Source organism: Eumetopias jubatus, unplaced genomic scaffold, assembly GCF_037043125.1.
Source record: "Eumetopias jubatus isolate StellerSeaLion01/CBP00866 unplaced genomic scaffold, mEumJub1_p1.0 scaffold_2, whole genome shotgun sequence".
Taxonomy (NCBI): domain Eukaryota; kingdom Metazoa; phylum Chordata; class Mammalia; order Carnivora; family Otariidae; genus Eumetopias; species Eumetopias jubatus.
This window is the reverse complement of record NW_028274808.1, coordinates 58770054-58797960: the sequence shown is the minus strand read 5'-3', so window position 1 is coordinate 58797960 and position 27907 is coordinate 58770054. Positions and strand designations below refer to the sequence as shown.

The window sequence follows — 27907 nt, the reverse complement described above, 5'->3', positions numbered from 1 at the left end:
TTTGTTTTAAAAAACTGCCAAACGTGTAATTCCACGGAGGCTAGCAACAGTCTTTTCTGAGAAGAGCTGCAGGTGGTTTTCCGAAACAAGAGCACCCTACACTGGGTTCATATAAATAACTTCCATTTGGGGAATCTCAGCTGTCATCCTTATCTGAGATGGATCCGGAAGGGTCTTTTCACAGCTAAGACAAGCGCTCTGAACTCATCTCCCAAACAAAGCACAGCTCATTAAAGAAAAACTATCAATGGTGGTTGTTAGGTTGGCCCTTGATATGGCTCAGTGAACCAAAATAAATTAAACCACTTTTGAGGGAAAATACATAATGGGTTCAAACAACTGACCTGAAGATCTACTTTGGAATGATCCTTTAGTTGGCTGATCTAACCCAAAGAAGCTTCTTTGGGTTAGATCAGGGTTTCTCAACTTTGACACGACTGACATTTTGTGCCCAATAATTCTTTGTAGGGGTCTATCCTGTGCATTATAGGACACTTAGCAGCATTCCTTCCTTCTGCCCACCAGATGCCAGTAGCATCATCTCCCCCTTCCCCTCCTCCCCCAAGTTATGACAACTGAAAAATATCTCCAGATTTTGCCAAATGGCCTTGGGTGGAAAACAGGTCCCCACTGAGAACCACTGGGTTAGGCAAATGTAAAGTTTATCTTGTGCATCATACGCTTAGTAATCTGCACATCTACTGCCTTCTCAGAGATAGAAGCGTTATTGGCTATCAATGGACCCATTGTACCCAAGAGTGATGTTGGGGCAAGGGGAGGCCTCTGATGGAGGAGAGGGTTTCAAACCTATCATAGCAGTCATGACATTGTTTTGAAATTTCCAATAACTTTTAAGGGACATAAAATTTTTTTATATCAATTACGTGTTTAAGGCTGAGAAACTGAGCTAGAGGATAAGAAATCACCCAGAAAATTATTTCCTGTTTTTTCAAAAAACACACTGGATTATGAAACAGAGATGTAAGTACTTGGATTCTATGCCTGTGACAACACAGGGCAGTATTACCAATGACAGTGACAGCAGGTGACCTTTATGGACAGCTTGGTGTGCTCCAGATAACTATCCGAAACATTTCATACACAATAGTTTATTCAAGCCTCTTGGCCCCACCTGCTAGTAAAAAAGGATGGTCTCTATTTTACAGATACAAAAAACTGTGGCTCAGGGAAGTTGAAGCACTTGCTCAAAGAAAGGCTCTTTGTGATGCTTCTGAATTTCCTACTATATATTTGTAATCGCATCAATCTTGTTTTAGGCCTTTGAGAAGCTGATTTTTCATCTCAGATATTTAATCTACCAAAAGAAGAATTCAGCAATCACATTTCCAGAAGTTAATGCACTACTTCGTGCCAATCTTAGAGGCAAAGGATAATTTACCTTGAAGGTGGGGATGGATCTCCTTCTATCTACATGTAGTAGGGAGGTCAGACGCTTTGGTCTGCAAACTGGGCTGGCACAGCGTCTAGTCCCTTGCAGAGTAGTTAATAAGCATTTCACAGTCTACTCAAAAAATTTGAAAAGTTGGGGCACCTGGGTGGCTCAGTCGTTAAGCGTCTGCCTTCGGCTCAGGTCCTGATCCTGGGATTGAGCCCCGCATTGGGCTCCCTGCTCGGCGGGGAGTCTGCTTCTCCCTCTCCCACTCCCCCTGCTTGTATTCCCTCTCTTGCTCCTTCTCTCTCTCTGTCAAATAAATAAATAAAATCTTTAAAAAAAATTTGAAAAGTGGAGATACCATGGAGTGACGTGAAGTAAATGCAAAATTTATAACCATGAATTCCAGTTGTGACAACTGTGAACTCTGTGCAGTTCAGCTCAGTTTACTCTGTGCAGGTTTACTTTCAAAGCTCGTTCTATCGTTCTTAATTATTTTTGGTGAAAGAATGCGGCAAGGGATGGAGAACAAGCCCACGGGAAAGTCTCAAACCTAACTTGAAGGAAGACTTTCAAACGTAATCGCTAACAAGCCAGACATGTTTACCAAGGCCAAGGCCAGCTGAGTTTCTTGAAATGCTTGTCATTTGTCATCTGATAAAGGTGCTAATAATGTGCATTTCCATGGCTTAAAGTTGGGGCAAGAAGGCATGGCACAAATACACTGGGTAATTCGTACCTGAAATAACTGGGACTTCTTTCATAATACCTGCTGACAACTATCTATTTCTAACTCACCTCTAGCAGAAGGAAAATGGAAAACAGTGCAGTGTGTGGCCATTTGTGGTTATGCATGGTACTCGAATTCTGAGTTATTTCTGTAATGTGGTTGGTGGACCACCCCCAACATGTCCTTCGGTGAACTACCAAAAAAAAAAAAAAAAAAAGAAAGAAAAGAAAGTCCTCCTCCAGAAAGAGATTCCACATTAGCCTCTCCTGATCCTGCGGACTCCAAGTAACAAGCACCAGGGAGGCAAGGCAAAGCAGCTGCCGCTCCGGCCAGTGACAGGAGACAGTCCCATTCTTTCTAGGACTGGCAGCGAGCTCACTTCTTCAGCATAACCAAGAAATGAAAACTGTTCCTTTCCACACTAATGGTGGTGTGCTCCTGGATTCTGATGACGTGCGTGTGCGTGTGCATGCTCACGCATGCCATGTGCACACATCCTAACACTGTGACTGTGATGTGGGTGATCACCATGCACTTTCCATCCTGGAAGGCTTCTCTCCTTCGCCCCGTCTGGGTTAGATGCTCTTCAGCGGTTTTTGCATACCAAGGCCTAGAGGGTGAGCAGATGCTGGTCAGGCAGAAAGGGAAAATACACACTTGGTTGGCCACACTCTGGTTGTGTAATATCCTCTCTATTCACCTGGTTCCTCATCTGTAGGCATGAGGATTAGTAACATCTACCTGTCATGCTTACTGTAAGGATTAGAAATAATATCTGAAACTTGGTACAGGGGGCTTAATCAATGGTGGGGATTGTTAATGAAAATTGCTTTAATTTTGTTAGTTTGGTTTTCACAGTAGTCTATTGTATCTAAGTAATGTTCTGGGATATTAGCATCATTTTTCATACTATATTCAATTACCTTTTTGTTGAGTTATAAATGAAACACTGCTCCATTTAAACTCCTAGACTATCAGCCTGAAAACTGAAATTTTTGTCCATGGTTATAATATGGGCATTTTCCCCATCAGAAAGGAAGAGTTAAAGACTTATGGGTCCTCTAATAGGACATTTGAGCACTAAAATTCTAGTATTTCATGATGAGGAGTCTTATTTCTGCTATTTCTTACGTCTTGCTTGGTTGTTTGGTGCAGTGTTTTGTGTATTACCCTGTGTTACTTATGTTCGGATGTTACTATTATTATGCATCGTAACACAAAAGCTGAGCTGGAACATCAAGTACTAGTATATCATGAGTTCTTTTAAAAATCGGCAGTGCATCTTCCTTATGAGGTTTAAAAACAGCTAACTGGCTTATCAGCCTGACTGCTGGCTGCACCATGATGGAGCACTGGCTTCTGATGAAGCAGGTGTCTGCAGCAAAGGCTTTCGGTGGCTCCCCCTGCTTCCAGGGTCCGGGGACAGGCTGCTACTATAGTGTCATCTGAACACCCTCAGAACAAAGGGAAATTGAGCCGTGTGGGGCTTCGCTCTACTCCAGCCTCCCAGGATACAGACAGAGAAGGCAAGATGCAGCGTATGCTTGCTGGACTGAGTTAATAGCGATAAGGACCTTTTCAACGGATGCAACACATGATCTCTCTGAAGGAGAAAGGTACCACCTCAGGAATGCACTCGGAATGTTGTGCCTGAAATTCAGGCCCCAGTACTGTCCGGTTCCCACAGTTTTCTTCCTCTCTAGGACTCAGGGGTTCAGTGCCCCAGTCCCAGCTCCTGGGCACGAGACATAACCTGGGCTTCAGTGTCCACGTGAAAGGTAGATTCAGGTCTGGAGTCCTTGCTCCCCTTACTTCAGTTACCTTGTTATTCCTCGCAGTGGCCCAGCCTGCGGAGAGATCTGATGAGGTACAGGGACTTGAGAGTGTATTATGTTACCACGGTTACTGCCCTCCTGCACAAGTGTGATATCACTTTCTTTTGCCTGGGAGTCTGGGAGGAAGGAATGGGAGGAATGGAAACCAGCTGTAGGCTAAGGGGTGGTGGTGTCTCATCTTCTCAGCGTCAGTAGTGAAGGTTCTAGTCACAGCCACTTAATAACAGTAGGACCTTGGGAAAACGTGTGTAAAAAAGGGATTTGGGTTACACTGTCTCTAAGTCCCATCCAATTTAAAAATTCTATGGCCCCATAATTTTACTTGGTGAGGAAAGAGTTCTGCTCTCCTAAGTTAAATCTACAGACACACATGTGATATGTAACATACAGTATTTTCATTAAGGGAAGAAACTTTGTCATACTGTACATCCTTGAATGGCTAACCAAAAGCAGTGTAATGAGAGCACTACATGGAAACCCCACATCCCAGGGAGCTGGACTGCTAGCGGCCTCAACCGTGAGGAACACAGCTGGGAACCGGAAGTATGTAATTGCAAGAAAACTCCATTCACTCAGCTCCTGAGGAGACATAAGGCATTAGCTTCTACTCTTTTTCAGAGTACAGAAGATGAAATGAGGGAAAGAGATTAAAAATGTAGGTTTTCTTGGAGCAGAAACGCTCTGGGGATTACTCATTGGTCAAAGGGCTGTGGGATGGGAAGTACAATATGAATGAAAGGTGATAGAAACTAATAAGCCGCTACTTTAGGAACAATGGTCTTTTTACTCCCCTACTTCACACAGTGAATGCTTCAGAAAGCATGGTAACTCCTTCAGGTCAATTAGAGCAGGGTTGGGTTTTTAGACAAGTACCTCTCCCATCTAAAACAAGAAATGTACTGATTCACAATGACCCAACCAATCCTCTTTTTGGCTGGAGGCTTTCCTGAAGCAAGCTTGGTGCTTAAGTAGGTGATTCACACTTTTTGGCCAGAAATACACTCATTAAAAACCAAACATTCCCCTAGTGCCACATGTTATTTCTTGCTCTTGAATCCTCCCTCCCTCTTGGCCTCAGCTGCGACAATCTAGAAACTTCAGCCAGGTCTTCAGGAACACAGAGCCATCTCTAGTAGGTGCCTGACAACCTTGCACAGAGACTTCTTTTAAGAAGTGTGGTCCTTAAATCCACGGCCAATGAATTAACCATTTAACCACAAACAACTGCTATATTGTTAACTGGAGCCAGCCCCCCTGAAACAAAACTCCCTTATAAATGGAACGTACACTAATGGAAAATCCACTTTACATTCGTCCCTGTAACATTTTGTATGCATTATACTACAAAATTCCAAGAGGCCTTTTAAGAGACTTTTATGTTTGCCCTTTGTCTTCGGAGTCGAAGAGTGAAAACTATGAATTAATTACTGCTTCGAATCCTTAAAGATATATATTTCTCTCTCTTGCCTTAGCAAAGAAGACAGAATGAGATCTTTAAGTGACTTGAATAAGAGCAACTAACATTCTCAGTGTGGCTTCCAGAGTCTGTGTTTGTATTTTTGACATTGGACACGACCTGGAGGCCTACCTCCTCCTCGCTCCTTCTCCGCGTCTTCTTTCAGCAGCTTGCCGATGGAGTTATACCACTTGAACTGTGGATCAGGGATGCCATAAACACTACAATTAATCAAGGCACTGTTCCCTTCCTTGACTATGATATGGTCAGTTCTGGCAATGATTACAGGCACAGAGCCCAAGACCACGTCCGTGCCATTTAAAGTGCTATTAGTCACACTCTTAGCAGTCGCCAGAGTGGATACTAGGATTAAAAAGGGCACAGTAGGCAGAAAGCACACAGGTAGATGGTTCTTCAGTCGATCCATCTTCTTTGCTTGCTCTATAAGGCAACAGAGATGGTTTGCCAATGGAATCTTCTATCGGACAACAGGCTGTTTAGAGCAGGCCATGGGACAAACCTGTCCCGGATCCATAGAGCTGGTTCTTGATTAAGAACCTATTAAAAAGAAAAAGATCCACACACACATAAATATTAGCATTCATACTTTAGCAATATTATTTATAAAATGTTAGAAACCCAGCTAAAATACACACCTATATAATTTTTAAACACACAAACTAGATGTTCAGAATGTTAAATTACATTTTTCACAGAAATCATAACAATACGATTTTGTTATTTTTGCTGTTGAGACATATAGCTTAGTAGGAACAAATATATACTCTGTATGTTAAATTTACATTACATGATCTTCAGAGAGTTCTAAAACCAACTCAGGCTTCCTTCATTTAGCAGGGTAAGGTCTCCTCCCTGTCACCTGTTGCTATTGCAGATGACCTGACTGTTCACCTGGGGCCCTTCTTCACCTCTTCTCCTTCCTTCCAGTTGATTTCAGTGGTCACAGCTTGGGTGCTGCCAGCATTTGGAAGCGCTCCAGCACAATCAGTCTGGCATTCTCCTCACTCCCCATTACGGCTTCTAGATATGCCTTCCCCCTGTTTCCGGCAACTGCCCATGCTCCTTTGAGCTTCATACCATCTAGCTCTCTCGGCTCCATGTAATTGTTATCTATCAACTCGTGATCACTCACTGAATTCCCTGGTTTCAATCTTCATCTGTCTCCTGGAGGCAAGGGGACATCAGTATGAATGGGGTGACCCTGTGGTGGTTGTGCTTATGTCCAAAGATCTAACCTTCACCTACATCTCTATCCTCCATTTCATCCATGAACCCCGTAGCCCCACCCTGCACCTTTCCTCTCTCCACATTCTCAATTCCGAACTGCCAAGTAGTTCTGAAGTTCTACCATCTTTAACTGCACCTGACCATTCTTCCAGATCCCTTACTCCCCTCACTGAACTTTCTAGCCCTTCTGTTTTCCTCAGTCTCTATCTCTGCCCCCCACCAGACCTGCATGCTCCACTTTTGTCTCAGTCTAGACCCAATGACGTGGACCACAGTCCCTGATATCCTCACCCCCTGTCCTTCTGCCACAACTACTCTGCCAGTATACAACTGTGATCAAGCCGATCACTTGTCATCCTGGTGCCTGCACCCAGGAGGCTGGAGCACCTACTGGAGAGAATATACAACCATGTCATTACTGCCAAACTAAAGGAACCATCTCACCCTAGCCAGGCCCTCGGTGACATCTGGTGATCTGTGTATCAGTGCTGAGTTCGTTCAGTAGCCTTTTCCCAAAGATGCCTATAGACACCTTAAGGTTTTGAATCAAGCACCTTTAGCCCAGTGGTACCCTTACCTTTCTCAAACGACTGCTTTCTCCTACTAGGTTGTGTAGGCATGAACTCCTACTTTCCCACTTTTTGGAAAGAATCCTCTGCGTCTTATCCTAGCTCCCTCCCCCACGCCTGCCACTCACTCCTCAAACGACTACATTCTGTATTTGGCCTGCTCTTTACTGAAACAGCTCTTGCTCAAGTCACCAGTCACTCTGAGTTGCCAAGTTTTCAGTCTTTCTCTTGCCAGATTTCTGTGGCAAGTGCCACTATACTGAGCAAAGTTGCTTCCCCGGCTTCCACACTCTGCTCCTCCTAACTGCTCTCATTATTCTTTACTGGTTCCTCTTCTTCTTTCCAACCCTTACAAGGCAGTTAAACCCTAGAGTTTCATCACTGGCCCTCTTCTCTTTTTACCCTCAGCTCTTATTAAAGTTCCATTTCCATGCCTTTCTTTAATAACTCTCAAATCCATGTCCTCAGTCCTGACTCCTTCCTGAACTTCTGACTGGTATTACCAACTGTCCAGTAAACAGCTTTAGAAGGATGTTTTGCAGGTAACTCAAAATTAACATCCCAAGCCAAACTCATCTGCTAACTCTGCTACACTTCCCGCATCCCTTTCTGTGAGTTCAGGGCACCATCATTAGCTCAGGTACGCACGGGCAGAATCCTTGATTCCACTCTGACTCTTGGCCCCTCAGAATGTACGTGGGTACAGGATGCTGATTCCATCTCTTGATAAATATCGCTTGGATTGTTCCACCCCTTATGTCCTCTGAGTGAGCCTCAGCTTAGCCTCCCTATCTCTTCCTTACCAGAAATGGTGGGGTCGCCTTCTATATCATCTGCCTGCCTTCAGTCTTACCCCAGGTCCCAATCCAATCCCATTAACCCAATAACCATTCTGCCACACAAATTCTACGGTGCCATTTCTTTACTTAGCAACCTTCAGTGTTTCTGCACTGTCTATGTTATAGAATCGGAATTCCTTACCCTTTTTATTACTTTATTATATTAATTTTTTAATAATTACTGAACATCAACTATTAGGCAGACATTATTGTAGGTCCTAGAGATAGAAGAGTAGACAAGACAGATCTTTCCTGTTATGTGGATATTATATTCTCATGGGGAAAAACAGACAATAAATAAATACCATGTAAATAAGAATTTCAGCTAATGATGCATGCTTCGGAAAACACACAATGATGTACTCAAATACTGAGTTAGGCAATCAGGGAGAACTTCACTGAGGAGGTGGGAACTTCACCAAGGAGGTGGCCCCTGAGCTGCAGCCTCTTTAGGAATCAGCCACACCTAGATCTGGGAGAAAAGCGTTCCAGGAAGAACAACAAAAGCAAACAGAGAGGAGTGGACAGCTCCAGATCACCTAGGACTTTGCAGGACAGAGTAAAGGAGTTTGGATTTACCTAACGTTCACTGGAAAATTTTAAGCAAAGGAGTGACAGGATATGATGTTTTAAAATCAACTTTACTGTTGATTTTAATATACAAATATTATATTTGTATTTGTATATTATTTAATATATATTTAATATATTTAATATATTAATAATATATATTATATAAATATATAATATATATTTAATAAACATTATATTTGTATTTGTATGTTATTAATATACAAAATATACAACTTTGTATAATTTACAAACAATAAAATGAGCCCATTTTAGGTATACATCTTAGTGGGCTTTGACAGATGTATGTAACTACGTAACTACCACAATAAACAAAATATGGAATGTTTCCATTATCACCAAAAGCTCCCTTGTGCCCCATGTTTTTACTGATCCATTCCAGTATTTGCTGTGTGTATATGTATGGCATGAGGTAAGGACTGAGGTCCATTTCTCCCCCATATGGATATCCAGTTGTTTCAGCACCATTTCTAAAAAAAAAAAAGACTATTTCTTCCATGGATTATCTTGCCTTCTTGTCAAAAACAGTGAGTCTACTTCTAAACTCCATTCTGTTCCACTAATGTTTACGTCTATCCTTGGGCCTGTACCACACTAACCGTTCTGTCTGCCTCATTCCTCTTGGCATCTGTAGTGTCTGAAGTTGTCCCCGACAGTAAGTTATTGAATAAATGAATCTCTCTCCAAAGGCAGAAATAATTATTCCAATTCTGTAGACAATGAAACTGAAGAGGTAAATAAATCAGGGGTAGTAAATTAGCTTCAGAGCATACATTTCTTCAGTGGGAAAGACGAAGAGTTTTCTTAGTGCTGTAGACTTCCATACTTCCCCGTGGACTCGAGGGCCTTCCTGCCCCAGGAAGGCCAACACATTTTTCCACCAGCAGGAATCATGGTCTAAGGGAGATAGCGCAGGCTTCAACAGCATGACACATACCCTGTTATGAGTTTGTAAATGTTTTTTTTTTTTTAAAGATTTTATTTATTTATTTGAGAGAGAGAGAGAATGAGAGATAGAGAGCACGAGAGGGAAGAGGGTCAGAGGGAGAAGCAGACTCCTTGCTGAGCAGGGAGCCCGATGCGGGACTCAATCCCAGGACTCCAGGATCATGACCTGAGCCGAAGGCAGTCGCTTAACCAACTGAGCCACCCAGGCGCCTGAGTTTGTAAATGTTTTCTTTACTTGGCTAACTTGTGGTTTCCTTTGAACAGGGAAGTTGTAAAGCTGACCTATTCACTACAGAATGGTCGTTAAGAGCATGGCCTCAGGTTGTAGGTAGACTGGGCCAGAACCTGGGATCTAACCACCCTCATTGACTATGTGTTTCTGGCCAAGAACTCACCAAGTACAGGACAATTACAAGGATTCATGATCAAATGTACATAACGTACTTACATAACACTCAGCTTGATAAACAAGAACTGCCAGCCTAATGTATAAAGTATCCTTTGTTGAAATTACGCTTCTCAAGTTGATTTTTATTATAGCATTTAAAAGACCTACCTTCTTTTTGGTTTTGTTTAAGACTTTTTTTTTAAAAAAGATTTTATTTATTTATTTATTTATTTGAGAGAGAATCAGAGAGAGAGAGAGAGAGAGCATGAGAGGGGGGAGGGTCAGAGGGAGAAGCAGACTCCCCGCTGGGCAGGGAGCCCGACGCGGGACTCCATCCTGGGACTCTGGAATCATGACCTGAGCCGAAGGCAGTCGCTTAACCAACTGAGCCACCCAGGCACCCTGCTTAAGACATTTTTGGGTGCCTGTGTGGCTCAATTGGTTAAGCGACTGCCTTCGGCTCAGGTCAAGATCCTGGAGTTCCGGGATCGAGTCCCACATCGGGCTGGGCAGGGAGTCTGCTTTTCCCTCTGACCCTCCCCCCTCTCATGCTCTATCTCATTCTCTCTCTCAAATCAATAAAATATTAAAAAAAAACCATTTTTGACTGCCCTCCCACCACCACTGGAAGTAATTACAAAGGATTTTCAGCACTGGCTCCTTTTGCAGGAACTCGAGTCTGAAAATACACGAGCTGCCTCTCTGGGCAGACCCTGAACTGAGCATCCTGAGGACAGTATCTGGGGTCACTCCTCTCTGATGCCTTGATGCCCATACCAGAGCCGATGCCTGACTAAATAGCTTGGGGGAGAATGAAAGACAAGACAACGTATGAGGTAGGTTCTAGTAAGTGTGTGTAGTAAATATTCTGTAACATTTCTTTTTTTCACAACTAGGGAGAATGCAACAAATGGAAGATCAAACTGGGTTTTAAAATGCAGAACTCTAAAATTGTTTTCAAACAAAGGCTGGCCACTTTGGTTTTCTACTTTCAAACACCTTGTGCTAGCAAGAATAAGGAGAATGGGACACTGCTGTTCTATTATATTTTAATAATGTCAGTAGGTACTTTGGGCTAGAAACACAGCAACTGTTCCAAAAATGTAACGAGTTCCCTTAGAGTCCTTCACAGGTACAGAGGCGGAGATTTTAGTGCAGGGATTTCAGATAGCAAACTCATTCCTCCCTCCCCTATCTCATTCCCATTTTGAAAAGTTACCAAAGTACAGAAATCATAATGTGTAATTTGTAGGCTGTTTGTGCCAATGCATTTTTACTCAAAAACTCTCTGTGAACATTTATTTTCAAAAATAAAGCATTTAACTGATCAACACTAATGAATTAAAAGTTTTTAGTAGGAATTCACCAGATCTCATACCATGCCCTTTTAGTTTTTTTTTTTTTTTTTTTTTTTTTTTTTAGTATGGCTTCTGTGTTGGCCACACCGCTAGGGGTCTGGGGCAGGCGGTGGGGTGTGGGAGTGCTACAAAGCTCAATAAGCCATAGGCTAGTCCACTTATAATCTACTAGGGAGAGAGATACAGCTAATTCCAGTATGTTCTCCAGGTGCAATGAGCTTAGAGGTGGGTATGTAGAAGGAGCACTGGCTGGTCTGGGTGACACTTGGAGGAGATGTTTTTTGACTGCCTACCCAGCAGCCAATCCCAGTTCCACTTTCCCCTTACCACAGCCCCATAGCTCACAGCCATCCAGGTCCTTCTAACTTTCCAGTGAGCCTGCAGCTTGTACCGAACTTGTGACACTCCTTCCTGGCGTATGATCTTGCATTTTTCTTAGCTTTGTGCTGAGGAAATGTCTTTTCACAATTACAAGCAGAGCTCCCTGATGGTAGAAACTCCAGCAAAGAGCTCTGTAGAGTTTTCTTAGTACTGGGCACCCGAAGTAATGCTTACACACTTGCTGTATGAAGCCACACTTATGTGGGATCCAATGGCAACTGGAGTAAATTCACAATGTGTTGCCAGAAAAACATAGAGACAGCATGTCACTTTGGGCACTGGGGAAATATTCTACAAATGTACTTTGTGCAGCTTGTCAGGTGTCACAGACAGCATCGTGAAAAGATCAGTGAATAACGCTATAACATTGTGAAAGACATTTTAGCTACTAAAGACTAAACCACGAGCACTATAATCCAGCAGTTTAAAATGCAGTCCTTCAAAATACAAGAACAAAGGCCACAGATTCCAAAACCAGAGTTTAACAAAAGCTACAATGGACAAATTGTTAAGCTTCATGTGTTTACTCATGGCCTTTGGGAAAACTGTCATAGAACATTTTCTATAAATAAAACAAAAGAGAAAATATTTAGCAAACATCAAATGTCCTTTCTTTACTCAGCCTCTTCCCTATTTCCCAATGATTGTACTTTATCTTAAAAGCATGTAATAAAATGCTTTTTTGGATCTTATTTTTTTCCCTTACCTATAATAAAACATGACTATTAACCATGTATTTCTGGAGTTGGGAGGAAAGGGCCCCTTGTTTAAGGGTGTTTTGGACTAAATGAATATACATTATTGTTTGTTCTTGGCACAGTTCATGCTGACATTTCCCCACCAACTATGATGAGTAATTTTATAGTTACATAACTGGATTTTGTCACAACATCTACTGAGAGTCACCACTATTTTCATTTGTGTGTAAATGATGCCGTAGACACAAAGGCTGCCTTTTAGTTTAGAACACATTCTTGATAGGTTTCTCCTCTTGCAGCAAGGAGAAGAAATCCCAACTTCATGGGACATGAAGAGAGACACTGAAATACTCATTCCGTCATAAACACTAACTTTTTAAAAACTGGTAGGCAACTGGGGCCATTTTGGTTATGGTCCCAATTTGGACTCCCCTAACTTCTTTTAAGATCAACATATACTGAGTTTTTAGGTAGCTAAGGTGGTGTCTGAATATGGACTATGAGGATCCAAAGTCAAAGTCCAAAAAACTTGTAGAACAACAATATTCCTGTAGCAATTATGACAGTCCAGAATCAAGTCATTTAAGTGCTAAGTCTAAGAAGTTTTATCTCAATGTCCAGTTATATTGCAGAAAGACTCATACTGTCTTTGTTTCCTTCCTATAGATGTTCTGGAATCTATATGTGTAGAGATTCTTAATACCTCTAATAACACAAAGGTAATTGCTCACTCAGATGGCAAATGGGATCATTACATGAAAGAATGGAAGAACACTGTTTTTAGGTTACTTTTAGAAGCACCCAGATAGGTCAGTTCAATCCAAATCAATACACATTAACAGAGAAATTTTTCTGTGCCAGGCATACTGCCAAGGATTAGGAGTATAAAGGTAAGACACAGTCCTTACCCCCTGTCATCTGCAAATCTAGTAGGTGGAGAGAGAAAAGTAAGGCAACGATTAAAGGCAATATGAAAACTGACAGATCAGAAAGAGGTCAAAGATCCTCTGGGGGTACAGGAGAGGAGACCCAAGTGGTCTGGAAGGGCCAGGAAGAACATTCTATAAGAAGTGGCCCTTTAGTGCAATTATAAAGGAGTTCACCAAATAGGCCAAGGGAGTGAAGCTGACCCCAAAGGAGGAAGAGCATATTCAAGAAAATGCTGACTGGAGGGAACCTGGTACATTTAGGGAGCTGCATGGAATTAGGCACCACTTCCTGGTATATAGAAGAAAGGAGGGGGAAGAAGCCTGGAAAGGTAGGCTGATCCAAATAATGAAGGGAATGGTGTGTAATACCAAGGATGGGGCGCCCTCAACAGCTTCGGGAAGGGGGAAGTGACATGGCCAGTTTCGTGTTTAGAAAGATCACCGGGCTCAGAGTGTGGCTGATGATGCAGAGGTGGCTAGAGGCTTACTACAATATGCCGGAAGGAAAGAAGGAAAGGAGGGGTGTGAACGAAGAGCAGCGGGGCAGCCAAGATGTGGGCAGATCCAAAAGAGGTGCAGGAGTTAGAACGTACAGGATTTAATGAGTGCCTGATGATACAGTGGGTGAAAGGAACTCTGGACTTCTGGAGCAGCCGTGCCTCAGGTCACACCAACGGCTCTCAGAGGAGAGGAGTGTTTCGTTGTCCAAGAACCAGCGCCTGGCACTGTGTGTGGGGCACGCACGAACGCAGGAGTTGCGGATTGCAGCCAGCACCTCCCTGGGGCTGTGGTGCCCAGGTGCGGCTACACGTGGATGAGGGCCTGTCTGCTGGCTGCGTGGCTGAGCACAGCCCGTGGCGGCTCCTGCCTGTTCCCCGACCCTCTCCTCCTGGCTTCGTGCCCTCCTTGCTCTGCAAGTCCCCACGGACGGACGGTTTGGGAGGACACGGAGACGCCACGGCACTGACATTTACCAACTGTCACAAACCGGGAGCTATATAGCAGCATATCATGGGAGAAGTAGCATTGTCTCAGGAGAGTAGTCAGCCCCAGAAGGGGAAGAGACTAAGAACCCTCGTGGCATTCTTGGCACCCCCTTTGTCTATTAACTGCCTGGGACTGGGATAATTTATAGCTACTTAATGGGCAGAACAGAACGTATACCCTAACTTGCTGGACTGCTGTGAACGGTCACCAGATGAGCTCTTTTAAGCTCACCCAACAATTTAGAAGGAGCTAGAACAAAAGGTCTCAATCCTACTTTACCAACTGCGCTAATGTTCAGGCCTCTACAGAATTCTATGCTTTGTTATTTTTTCGATACATAAAAGGCACATACTTCTCAAAAACGGATCTGTTTTAAATCACTGTTTTTCAAACCTGAAAAGGAACTCGAGGCCCAGAGATACCATCTTTGTAATACTTTACTTTTGGTGGTGCATAATATTAAGAAACCATTCTTGGATCTTCATCACAATTTCCCACATGGTATGTTTTTCTGATTAAAAGTAAGGCTGATATAAAATAAAGCCCCCAGAAATGTAATGTTTTAAAAAGGAGGAAGAGAAAGAGAATTATAGTAAAAGTTTTCCTCTACAGGTACAATTATCATTAGGCAAGATAAAAATAGGTCTATTGTACATATCTGTTCACATAACTAGAATATTAGATCTGGAAAAACTCATGTGTTTTCATAAAGGTATTCCTTTATACAGGATGAGAAAGGGAGGCCCACAGAAGATGAGCAATTTCCCAGCATCACATACTTTAAGTGGCTTAGAACCAGGATAAAAAGCTCACACCCAGATTGGCCTGAATTACATTACAATGTCTTGGTTCCACAAAGGCAATTCTTGAGTTGTCCCAGCAGCTGAAACATGCACTGAGGGCTATTCTAATCATAGGTATATCTTTTGGAAGAGTTTACTGATGTTTCAGTGTGTATTCAGCTTCTTCAAATTCTCCTTCTAAATGAATAGGCTAAAATAGTTTCGGGCCCAATTAATGCAAATCCTTAACTGATCAGAGAGATGTTTCCTCCAGAATCTAATGGTCCAGGGAATAAACCACAAACCTGGGAAATGAATACAAATCGGATAGATGCAATGGTGGATGGTGCCTTTATGCTACCAGTTCAATACCCAAAACACATTACAATGCAGATAAAAGGATTAAGATGCTGTCTTGGCATTTTTCTTGAATCTCTGACACCATCATTTATCAGATTCTATACACCTATAAAACCTAAAGCTGGTTCAGAAGCACCTCTGTTTATGTCTTTCTCTTCCTGTCCCTATTCACAAGATTTTTTTTTTTTCCAGTATCTCCTCCCTTTTAAAAAATAATTGTGTCCTTTCAAAATATTTTCCCTACACACTTGGAGTGTGTGTATAGAGAGATTCACATTTTCTTTCTAGCACAATTAATTTATGTCACCTGCTAATCTATAGCACTACTTCTGCCAACTTTCATTTCTTTTTTTCATTTCATCTCAAGCCCATTTCCTCAGAAGTTCTTGATGTACTTAATATATGAACCCCTATATCCAGAGTGAAGTCAGGCAGGTGCTGATGGGCATCTGGAAGGCTGGACACATCAATGAGTAAGAACTCTTCTCCAGCCTGGAAAAGTGGCCAGAGGATCCCACGGTATCAGGGAGATGTTTTATTGAGATGCTGACCCCTAGCTGCCTGCCTGCAGATCCAGGCTGGCCAGCTCTCTGCCCAGACAGAAGAGGCAGATGCATGTCTGCCGTGCAGCAGAGTATACTCCTCTATAAATCAGAAGCAATATTCTTAACTTGCTTTCCTAAATAGGATATATGGCCTGAGGCAATTGCCAACAATTACATTTTCTTGTGGATTCTCGTATACTTTGTAACCTCCTTAGGCCTTCAGAGTAAAAGTGCCTTTCTCAGTTTCCCCATTTGACTGGACATAGAAAGCTTCCCAACTGGCCAGATGTAATGCACTTGTGGGCAGTTTTCCACTGACATGATATTATGAGGGTGGTTGATTATTTTGTGCTTGGACAGCCCATGATAAAGCTATTTCACTTATCATGAGTATGAAGGACAGTATTAATAGTACCCAAACAAGACACATAGTAATGTCTAATAGGAATACATCCAGTGTTTCAAGGGATAACCAATGTAGAGAGGAACTTGCTACAGGACTCTCTGTAGCCAGAGAACTGAGATCATAATACAGCAAAGGGTTGGAATTAGGTTCCTAAGATGAGAAATGGGATAGGCCCTGAGGTTAAAGTCAAGAACAGAAATTTTGGGATGAGCTGTGAAGAGGGAACTAGTTTAGCATTTTAGGATTAAAACCCACAAATTCCTTTCCTCAGTTTTGCCATTTACTAGTAGATGACTTCTGAAAGTCAGCTGATCCCTCTCAGCTGCAGACCCATCTCTTAGGCCCCTTCTGATCTACCATTCTATGACCATGACAACCAGGAGTGTGGATGGGGCTGGCCAAGGGATGGAATGGTGAGTGGTAAAGAAGGGGGGGTGGGAGAGGGAAAGAGCAGGGACTTTTTTGTGTAAAATGAAGATCCCATTGCAGGAAATTCGATCAGGGCAAAGAACTGTGGTCGCCAAGCCATTTGTGACTTGGTGATGGCCCAGGAACCAGCTTGTGCATCATACAGCACATGGTAACTTGTTCTCCATAGGGAAGGCAACTTCTTGAGTGTTTCTCACATCCTAAGCAATATAATGAAAAACAAAACCGACTCAAGCTCCCAAGACCTTTGGACCCTCCATCCACAGCCTTCAGACACCCTCACCACACTGCTGAGGTGAATCATGTCAGATTCCTGCAGGGCTGTACCACTGAGGGGCTGGTCGAGGCATACCACAGTCCCCCAACTGGGGCCGTGAAATCTTCATTTCACTTGATAATTCACAACAGAGAGGTCTTGGGTCTGCTCTTGCCATTTAGGGGTACAATTTTTATCATGAAATTCCACTATGACAAAATATAGTTGGTGTTCAAATATTTATTGATTGTCCTAGGATCCAGGTGTTCATTACATTTCCCCCCCCTTTTTTAATGACTAGTAACAATCTGTGCATGGGGAAGCTTCAAAGAAAATGAAAATAAAACACAAACACTTTTAAATTATTACAATGTACATTTCCAGGGGTTCTTCGTTCAAAGGTAAAGACCAGAGAAAGCCTTCCCATGGCCTCTACAATATTTGGCCCCTAGCAGCCTCGCAATCTTCATTTCTGACCTCTCTACCCTTCTCTCGCTCCCTGCCAGCCACACTGGGCCTTGCTAATCCTGGAATGTGCCAGATATACTGGAACCCTTGCACTTACTATTCCTTCTGTCTGAAATAAGTCCCTGGTGTGCCTGCAAGGCTCACTTCCTACATTTCCTTTCTCAAATGTCACCTCATTAGCAAGGCCCTCCCTGGTAATCTTACAAAAAAATAGTGTGCTCCAACCCCCATCAGGCCTTGTCACCTTTACCCTGCCTTTTTCCTCATACCGTGAACTACCCTGTTCCTATGCAGATGTGAGCTCCTGGAATGACTGACTTCTGTTGTTGACATTGTTCGCTGGTGCATGTCGTATCCCTGTGTCTAGAAACATGCTGTGTTCATTGCAAGGGCTTGGATATCTGCTGAGTGAATTTATACTTGTTCTATGCCCTCTCATTTGGACATATTATTAACTTACTGGGTATCTACATTTGCCCTACATTTCCTGCAAATTCTACCGATTTCTTAGAAATTCTGGGTAACTAGGTCTATTCCTTACCATGAAACTAACTTTAAAATATAAACCAAGATTTCTTTAAAAGTCAGTCTTCAAGAAACCCATCCTTCCTTGCAGAGAGCCCTGAGGGGCTGAGCTGTTCCCAACACAGCCCTGGAGCAAGGCTGAGGGAGTGGGTCTGTCAGAGGACTTGGGGCTGCTGTCTGGCATGCGTAATGTATCTGGGGACTATTTTCTATGCCTGAAATATGCATTCTTTTTATTGTTGAGATGAAAAGCAACTGCCTACTTAATTTATACGTCAAATGTCGAAACCATCCCTTACTCCTTATCTCTCTGCTTGTTTGATTAAAGCCATTCAGATTCACGGTATAGGAACTGGATTACACTGGGTTTCTTCTTTCAGCAGAGTAAAATTTCACCTTTTTGAAAAAATATGCTCAATAACTGAAGAGGGTAGTTAAAAAAGCCTTTCCTCCTTCCTCCTTTACCAGCTTATTATCACAAAGTGGAATTGCATAATGAGTATTTCCCTGAATCACATATGCCAAGTGTTTTTCACAGACACTAGGAACTGGATCTTAGTGAAAAACAGATCAGAAGAGATCCTGTAATTCAAACCCTATCAGATTTGTTATTAAGAGCTCAATAACAATGTCCCTTATGCTTACCTAGCACTTATGGTTTATAAAACACTCTCACGGATGGTATTCCATTTGAGTCTCACACTACCCTAGGACACGGGCAGGCCCCTGGTGTTCTTTCTGTCCCCACTGACGGTGAAAGCAGCAGAAACCAAGCCGCCAACCCATGAGAAGCCCCTCACAGAACCTCGTCTCCCCTCACCCCCTGGCTCTTATGGCCCATGCACAGATATCACTGAATCAATACCACGGCTTGGCCAAACTGTCTAAATGTCATAAGCACCCAAGCTGTCAGAATTTTTATTTAAAATTAATTATTTTGAAATACTGTTTTTTATTTTAAAAATTATTTTAAAATTTTGGACATAAAATCAATTATCTTTCAAAATTTTGTTGAATCCAAATACTCTTCTAGCTTGACTTTAGTGCATATCCTAAGATCAACCTTTCCCCAAAATTAAGTGTTTTTCAGTGCAACAATATGGAAAGTTGCCTTAACTGAACAAAAAACCAGAAGAAAGTTGAAAATATGGATTTAGTGATTGCCACACAGAGTTTTGAAGGAAGCTTTGCTATTCTCTCAGCTTTGATGGGAAAAGGCCCTGAGCACACTTGCCAGATGTTAATGATTTCTCAACCTGTGCAGACAGATTCAGCTAAGTCATTAAAAATTAAGAGTCAGTTATATCAGTTAAGCTGAACTCAAAGTATTTATGAGGCCACTATTATCAGGTTAGTACCAATTGCTGTGGGCTTAAAAAAATTTTTAAGACCAGTTCTTTACCCTAATGGTGCTTAGAATCTTGGTGATAACTGCATACCAAGCAATATATAATTAAGCACTAAACTGGGCAAATACCACAGAAATTCAGAGGGCCAGCTGGAAAGGTCATAGAATGTTCCCTGGGGTTGGTCAAATCCTGAAGGATGAATAAAGGAGACAGGATAGTTTTCTCAGCAGGAGTAATGGCTTAGTTTAGATAAGTAGGGATGGAAATAAACACGGCATGCCAATTAAAAATAAAAATCTATGTTATAGTATGTTTTTGCAAGGCTCATGTAATGGATCTGATGTGCATTCTCATCTCAAGAACTCTGGGATATTAGAGTATTCCTCCAGAAATTCTATTTAATAAGGGGGCCTCTAAGGCTGCTTAGGAGAAATGATGAAGAAGATTCTGGGATGGATGATCCATTTCTTAGGAAGTAAAAACTAACACACCAGTGAAAGAAGGGGAGACAGCCGTAACACAGATGAGATGCCCTAGGAGGCAGGAGGGAAGCAAAAGTCCACTAGAGGCCCTGGGTCCAGCAGCACAGGGAGAAATGCTCTGCCCTAAGTGAAGCAAAGTATTGGTAATACTCAAGTGTTTTCTAGAAATTAATTTCGAGTTCCTCAAAAGTGTTTTAAGATGGAGAAAACCAAGTTACCTTTGGGAAGTCTAAGAAGAGCAAGACTCATTCGGACACCAAAAAATCCAGGGTTGTCCAAACCCTGAAGGAAAAAAAACCTTCCCTCCAACTTGGGACTGACAACAGGAATGGTAAAAAGGTGGGTGGGGAAAGAGCATGAGCAGAAGCACAGGCATGATTAGTAAGAGCAATGCAGCCCAGCGCCTGGCTTTGGTAACGAAGCAGGAATTTACAAAGTGAAGTTAGCACTAGCAGCTAAGAAGTAAGAAATCTCAAGGGTTACTAGATGTTCAAACCATCCCATGGCCAGCCTAGGGTGTAAAGACTCAGAACAAAGTCCTGGGTAAAGCCTGGAGCCAAATACTAATGCAGTCTTTACTCAAATACCTCCCCATGCTGAAGACCAAGGAAAGTGGGTTTTGCATCTTTAAGAAAACACAATGCCTAAACATACACATACTTCTTTACAGGAGAGCTTGGCCACTGGGAAGAATTAACTGGTCAGCCTGGAATAGGTCCCACTTTCACAAGTATTATAGAGTTCTTGCTAGTTCCAAGAGGGCACAGAAAGGTACAGAGCCTGGAACAGATGCATCCCAGTTTGTCTAGGAGAGGCACTGCTTTAATAAACCGATGAAAATGAAGTGCATTAGCCCCAGCCGGGGCCCTTGAATCCTGAACAGGGTGGGACTTGTCAAGGAGTAATTCTGGAGCACTTTATTCCAATCCATTTACTTCCTTAAGGAGCAAAGCCTTCCCTCCCACCCTACCTGGCACAATCAGCCAACTCAAACCCTCAGTGGAAGGAAAGACTTTGAATTATATTTAAATACCTGCTCAGCAAACTTCCTCTTCTCCATGGATTACAAAGAGTCAACTTCAGCCCAGCCTCTAAGACAGTTACCTTCTAATCCAGAATTAGGGAAGTCTACCCCTTATCAATATCGTTTCAGCCTCACTAGCATCCCCAAATACTTCTGCCCAGAAGCTGATGAACCATCAGGGAATCAATTCCTTCTTTCTTTCTTTGATGTCTCCCTTAAAAGTACGTGCCTGGCAAGGAAATTCTGATTTCCTCCTCCACACACAGTTGTGTGTTTGGGCTTTCCCGCTCCTGTGCTGCATTAGGTCCCTCTGGTTAAGTCCGTGCAGTGGAAGTCAGTGTCTCTGGTCCTGCAAAGTCTTGTGCTCAGCAGAACTCTTGAGAGACTGCACCTTCCACACAGCAGTACCTGACACAGACAATCCGATTACATGGGAGTTGCTCCCGGTGCCTCCTTTCCTTCCCTGCCCAGGTGGCCATCACACCCCTGGTCTGTCCCAGCTTCATGTGCTTATTGTCTCTGACCGGCACCACTCTACCAGACTCCTTCCTCACTGACCTCCCTCTAGCCTTGCCTGCCTCCAATCCACATACCAGGTTGTCACCGAAATCAGCTGACTCTGAAAGATCTGACTTAAAACATATTCCGTGTCTTTGTCAGTAGTGTGAATGTAAAGTTCTTGGCAGGACATACATGATCCTTCATGATCTGACTCTTACCCACCTCTTTAACCTCATCTCTGGAGCTTCCCCTGCCCCTCTTCTTTCCTGGCCTCCTCACATGCCCCACAGCACCTCTGTGTCTCCAGCTGGCCATGCTGCCTTTCCTAACCTTACATGTCTGGCAAACCCCTACTTGGCTTTTAAGTCTTGGTTCAAAAGCCCTCTAGGACTTCCCCAGGTAGCCCCGGACACTCCTCTTCTCACTGTTCTTTACCCATACCTTCATTTTTCCCCCTGCAATTATTTTTGTGCACATCTGCCCCACCATTAAGCTCTCAGGTCATCAATATTTGTTGAATGGATTGATGAATTAACTAATGAATGGATGAGAGAAACTTATCTGAAGATACCGATTTGAAGACACTGGTGTGTGGGCTAGTGATGCAATCATGAGGAAAAAGAAATCACCCAGAAGGAACACAGTAGACCACAAGACGAGAAGACCAAGGTTAGAACTCAGAGAAAAGAGAGACAGACCCTCTTTTTGGGAAAGAGCAATAAAAAATAAATAAATAAATAAATAATAAAATAAAATAAGCATGGAGAGAACTAGGGATGCATATCCCAGTAGACCAAGGCAGAGGAGATTCAAGAAAGAGGAATGGTTTGCAATGAGCTAGTCCTTTACAGTGGTAAACAATAATTATTACATCATTTTATAAGGACATTTGGGTAAAAATCTTAAAAGTTATACAAAAGGGAGCTAGACAATGTAGATACACAGTTTTATTTTTATTAAGATGATTCTTAGTTAAGTCTCACTGTTTCCAGTTTCAGATTTTGCCAGCCAAGGGCTTCCTTTGCTCATGCTGTCTGAAAAGTGTATTTTTGTCTTACCAGTTTTTTCTAACATATAGTTTAGTTTCAGTTCAGAGCCTCTCTTGTAACACTAAGGTAGATTTCTTCAGTTGAGGTTTTCCAGACTCAGAGATGTCAATTTAACCAGACTGTAAGTTTTTATGAGGCAGAAATTAAGCCCCTGAACATCAGAGACAGAGTGAATAAATATGTTCGGAAAGAATGACTGAATTTCTTACAGAAGTTAGGTCATCTAGTATCATAGCTTTCATCCATACCCTGGCAAATACGGAGCCTATAGTGAAGACTGCTAGTTGATTTTGGCCATTTCCCAGCTGAGCCTGTACAAGCCCATAACATCCCACAAGCTACGAGCAACTGGTCAGAGCTGGCCCAGGTGACATTACATCATCTCAAGTTAACTGCATTAGATTTGAGCTTTCATGGCTCTCTGGTCATGTCTGCATGGTATACAGCCAGCAGAGCAGCTGTCTGCTAAGAGGACAATGGGCAGAAACAAAGTAGTCAAAATGAGACTTGGCCCTTCTGCTTTATTTTTTATGACCTTCTTCTATTACAAATTGTGAATAAGAGTCTCTTAAGCTATTAATTTCACAGATGTATACAAATGCCATCTCAGATCAATTCAGAGAACTGAATTATATACATGCGGGTTCCAGATTTCTGTCACTGACCACCTCTGGCTAGACACCCTTTGTCAAACAGCTGTATGAAACTTGGGGTGTGGCCATACATTGCTTTTTTAGGAAGATAAATCTTGCAGCAGTGTTTCATTGCTTGTTCCTCTTTAAAAATGCTTAGCTGGTTTCCCATTGTTTCTCTATATGTAATAGGATAAAATCCAAACTCCTTTGCATGGCACCAAGTTTATCACAATGAAAGGACCATTTCATTCCTTCTCCTGCCTCTGCTCATTATTCCATCATATCAAGACTTTCTTTGCATAATGGTTGTTATCAGCTTTCTACTGTTCCTTTCTATGACACTAAGTCATAAACTTAGTGACTTTAACATACAAATGTGTCGTCTTTCAGTTCTGTGGGTTAAAAGTTCAAAAGGGATCTTACTAGGCCAATCGGAGAGTTGGCAGTGCTGTGTTCCTTCTGGAAGCTCTAGAAGAGCATCTGTTTCCTTGCCTTTGCCAGCTTCTAGAGGCTGCCCGCATTCTTGATTTGTGCCCCCCTTCCATCTTCAAAGCCAGCAAGGGGCAGTCGAATCTTTTTCACATGGCCTCACTCTGACACTGACTTCGGCTTTCCTCTTTCACCTATATGAACTCTCGTGATTCCACTGGGCCCACTGAATGATCCAGATAATCTCTCCATCTCCAAATCTTCAACTTAATCAATCTGCAAAGTCCCAGAGTGGACATCTTTGGGCGGCCATTATTCTAACTACCAAAGTGGTGTTCCTTCTGCCTGGAGAGTTCACTTCTCTGCTTTGAAGACTTCTGCCCAAATTCCTTAGTCATTCCTTAAGATCCTATGGAAATGTCACTATTTTCATGCCCCACCCCCTTCCTCCAACCCAAGGGGCTCATTTCTCTTGTCTCCTCAGTCCCATGTACAAATACCTCTCTTGGAGCACTTACCTTGCACTATAGTTTGTCCTCAAGTCTGTCTCTCTGGCTAGATTCTGAGTCACCAAGTCTTATTCATTTCTGGAGCCCCTGAGGCCTAACTATTAAGGACTGTGGGGAAGAAAAATGAATGTGATATTTTGATGAGTGAAGACCTTAGGTGGAGGCAGAGGCAAGACAGTAAATTCACAGGGCTTCTGAGTACAGCTTAGAAACTAGTTCCGACAGCTCTTAACTGGGTCCTAACCCATTATCAATCAAACCCCTTAATTCTTCAACCATTCCAGGGAGGCATTATAGCAAACTTAGACCATTCACATCTAAGAATATTTCTTTTCTTTTCTTTTCTTTTTTTAAGAAGATTTCTAACTTTAATGTGAGTTGTCATGGATCACAACATGTCAGTTTTAAGTGTCCTCTGAGGCATGGCTGGAAAAGGGCAAGCTGCACCCCAAGAGCTTCGTTAGGTGATGGAAGTGATACTATCTGAATCATTTCTGAGTTCCAAAAAATGACACTCATCTAACAAATCTGACTATACTACGTTGGAGGTTAAAAGCCACTTTGCCACAATATTTATTTGGTATTTCAGTATCTGGAAGTTTTTCATTAAAAAAAAGTAGAACAAAAAGTTCAAAATTAAACAAAATTTAAAATAGCCTTAACTACTCAACTATTCAAATTACAATCCGAAGGCGAGGTTGAATAAATTATGGCCATGTGAATGCGGGAAGATCTATTTTTAAAGGCCAAGAGTTTGCTATGAATATCCAATGTCACTAACAACACCATACAGTACAGAAATCTGAAGACATGGAAATAAAATAAAAAATTACATGCCTAGCAGTTGAGTTGAAAGAACCCAACAGGCACAGAAAAAGAATTGGGGGCGCTTGGGTGGCTCAGTCGTTAAGCGTCTGCCTTCCGCTCAGGTCATGATCCCAGGACCCTGGGATCGAGCCCCGAGTCTGGCTCCCTGCTCTGCGGGAAGCCTGCTTCTCCCTCTCCCACTCCCCCTGCTTATGTTCCCTCTCTCGCTGTATGTCTCTCTGTCAAATAAATAAATAAAAATCTTAAAAAAAGAAAAGAAACGAAAAAGAAGAATTGATCACCTGTTTCCTAATTTGAATACAAAGTCTACTCTGCTATTTTTTCTTCATTAGCAATAGTAAAACCCTTCTTGGACCTAAATCTTATCAGTTTTGGTCATTTTCATTTAGGAAACTCCATTCTCTTGTGGAATTCCTGAGGCAATAAGCAGTGTTTAAACATGCCTTTTGGTAAATTTCACTGATTTTCCTAATCTTGAAAAAATGGGATTTTTTTAGATCCAAAAGGGGGCCTACTGATCCGTATTAAACCTCACATTCACAAAGAGAGACACTTAGGCCTTGCTGCTTCCTCTAGGTCAAGAAGAAGCCAAAGCTAAGGGGAGACATTATTGACTGCCACTTGGGAATGCAGCCTGAGAACACAAGACTTGCTCTACAGGATTAATTGTGCATGTATGCGGTGCTTCAAGGCCGACTTTAAACATGGTGCATTTTTATAGAGAAGGGAAGTGCAATTTCTCAGTGTTTGTGTTTTTTTGTTTTTTCCCCCAAACTTCTAAATTGTTCTGTGAATGTATTTAGAAGTACATTTAGGAGCAATGAACACCCACCAACCAACCAACTGGGCTAAGATGGAGGACTTCAGGCCTAATTTGTAGAAAGACTATCATGTCATTGCTATTGTTGTTGTCTGGACATTTCAAGCCTTTCCTGTTCTTAAATCTTGGTTATGTATAGGCTAAGCATAAAACTCCCTGGGGAAATTACTCAGAGGATCTGGAATTAGAGCTGGAGCCATCTCAGGCCAGAACAAACATTAAAGGCTATTCACAAACCAATGAAAAGTCAATGCACCTCCGAAGTCTATTAAGGTCTGTCAAGAATGCAAACAAGAAGTTTTGTAATAAGCTTAATAAATAAAACAACTGAACCTACTAAGTGGTACTTATGGAAACAGGCTTGAGGATATAGCCTGAGAGGTAGAACAGGTTGCCACTAGAACAAGGATTGTTTACCTAGCTCTGATTAAACCCAATAATCCTAAGAGTGGTAATGGTACTAAATGTTTTAGCAAAAACCAACAGTAGAAACCCCAGTGGGATCTACTAACTGCATTTTTCTGTAAAAGTAAAATGCCAGTAGGAACTACATCGTTCAAACATTCTCCCTTCTGAATATAAATCTTCTTCCATCTTGCATTTCATCCTGAACGATTTTACTATGTTCAGCATAGTAGCAACTGAAAAAAATGTGTTTCATCTAGAAGCAAAAGTGAGAAACCTTTACAAAAAACACTGAGTTTCTCCAAAGCTAGATTTCCAAATTCTTAATATAAGCTAACACAAAATAAAGACTGCTACAGTAACCAAACTTTTCTGCTAACAAGTATCCTTAAAAACAATGACAATTCGACCATAATAGATTATTTTCTACAGTGTGAGCAAATAATGGACCTACATTCTTCTTCTTCTTCTTTTTTTTGCTAGCTTGCTTTATAAATCTTGCAACTTGCAAGCTCAAGTTTTTTTGGAGGCCAAGGCAAGTTAATAGTCGAGCTTAAAATAAATCGGCTTTGCAATTACTTTGGTTTTTTTAAGCCGATGAAGCACGTTTCCCCATTCCATGCCATGAAGCAATTCGATGTCAACTTGCTATGGAGTCAAATGCGACAAACTCCAAGAGCTCCAGTCGCGAGGCGGTGGCTTGCTGCACCCACAGCTTCCCGCACTCCTGCAGCATTAGGACGCTGCACTCTCCCGGCTCTGGGCGCAGAACACGAACTCAGGGCCTCCGGGCCACGGGACAGTACACCCTACCCCCGTCCCGGGGAAACTGAGGCACGGTGACCCGAGCGATCTGGAGTCCGGCGAAGGGCCCCGCCGCTGCTTGGCGTTCCCTTGCCCCCCGGAGGTTTGGGAGGCTCCTAGGCATCACACTGTAGACACCGCGCTCTTCGCCGTAGGAAGATTACGGCACAAGCCTGAGAGGTGGCTGTCCCCAACCCACCGGCCCCCTGGATCCCGCCCCGCACGTATCTCGAAGCATCCTGAGACCCCCAGGAGCCCGCTACTGGAACCTCACGGCGCCTCCAGCACGCAGCCTCCTCCTTGGGCTCCGCCAGCCTAAGCGCCCGAAAGTTCCTCGGCCCCAGCGGCCGCAGCGACCCGGCCGCCCACCCCGTGCGGGGCTCCCTGCCACCCGCGCCCCGCCGCCCCTGCTGTCCCGGCGCCCCTGCTAACCTGACGCCGCCGCGCCACTCAGGTGGCCGCCTTGCGCCCCTCGCCATGGCCAGCCTGTGAGCCGTCACCACTCCACGCCCCGCGCCCGGCAGCGCCTACTGCGGGCGAGCTGCCTCCGCGAGCGCCGGGCAGCGATGCGGGCTGTGCCGCGGGAGGCCGGGAGTGCGGAGCTTCCCACCTACAGCAGCCGGAGCCGGCCGGTGCCGAGCATGCCCAGTGCGGCTCGCCGGGCGGCGCGGAGGCGCGGGGCCGGGAGGGGTGTCGCCGCCGGGTTTTCGCAGCAGCCACGGGGGCGGGGCGGAGCGGGCGGTGCCGGGCGAACCTGGGAGAGCCGCGGGATCCGCCCGCAGAGGAGGGGGGCGGGCTGAGTGTGCCGGGGAGTCCCTCATTCAGCCGACGCAGCCTCTGGGGCGGGATTCTGTCCCCGGGGCTCCGCTCAAGCACGCCTAGGGTGTTGCTGGAGCCGAGGGCACTTATTTCCGACGCTGTGATGCTTGGGCAGCGTGACTGATAATTGCG

The 27907-nt window shown here is 43.3% G+C and overlaps 1 protein-coding gene across 2 annotated transcripts in view; it reads right to left on the bottom strand.

Moving 5' to 3' along the window:
• Nucleotides 1–27541, bottom strand: part of MFAP3L (microfibril associated protein 3 like) — a 39721-nt gene extending 12180 nt beyond the window's left edge. Inside the window, exons 1-2 of one of the 2 annotated variants that reach the window (XM_028104345.2) lie at nt 27389–27541; nt 5547–5972 (exon numbers count right to left, since the gene is read on the bottom strand). In XM_028104345.2, the coding sequence (XP_027960146.1) occupies nt 5547–5841 (295 nt within the window). In that variant the 5' untranslated portion in view covers nt 5842–5972; nt 27389–27541. Of the gene's footprint in view, nt 1–5546; nt 5973–24108; nt 24279–27388 lie in introns of those variants that run through there. The other variant, XM_088021006.1, reaches the window with a different exon arrangement.
• Nucleotides 27542–27907: the final 366 nt, after the last annotated feature.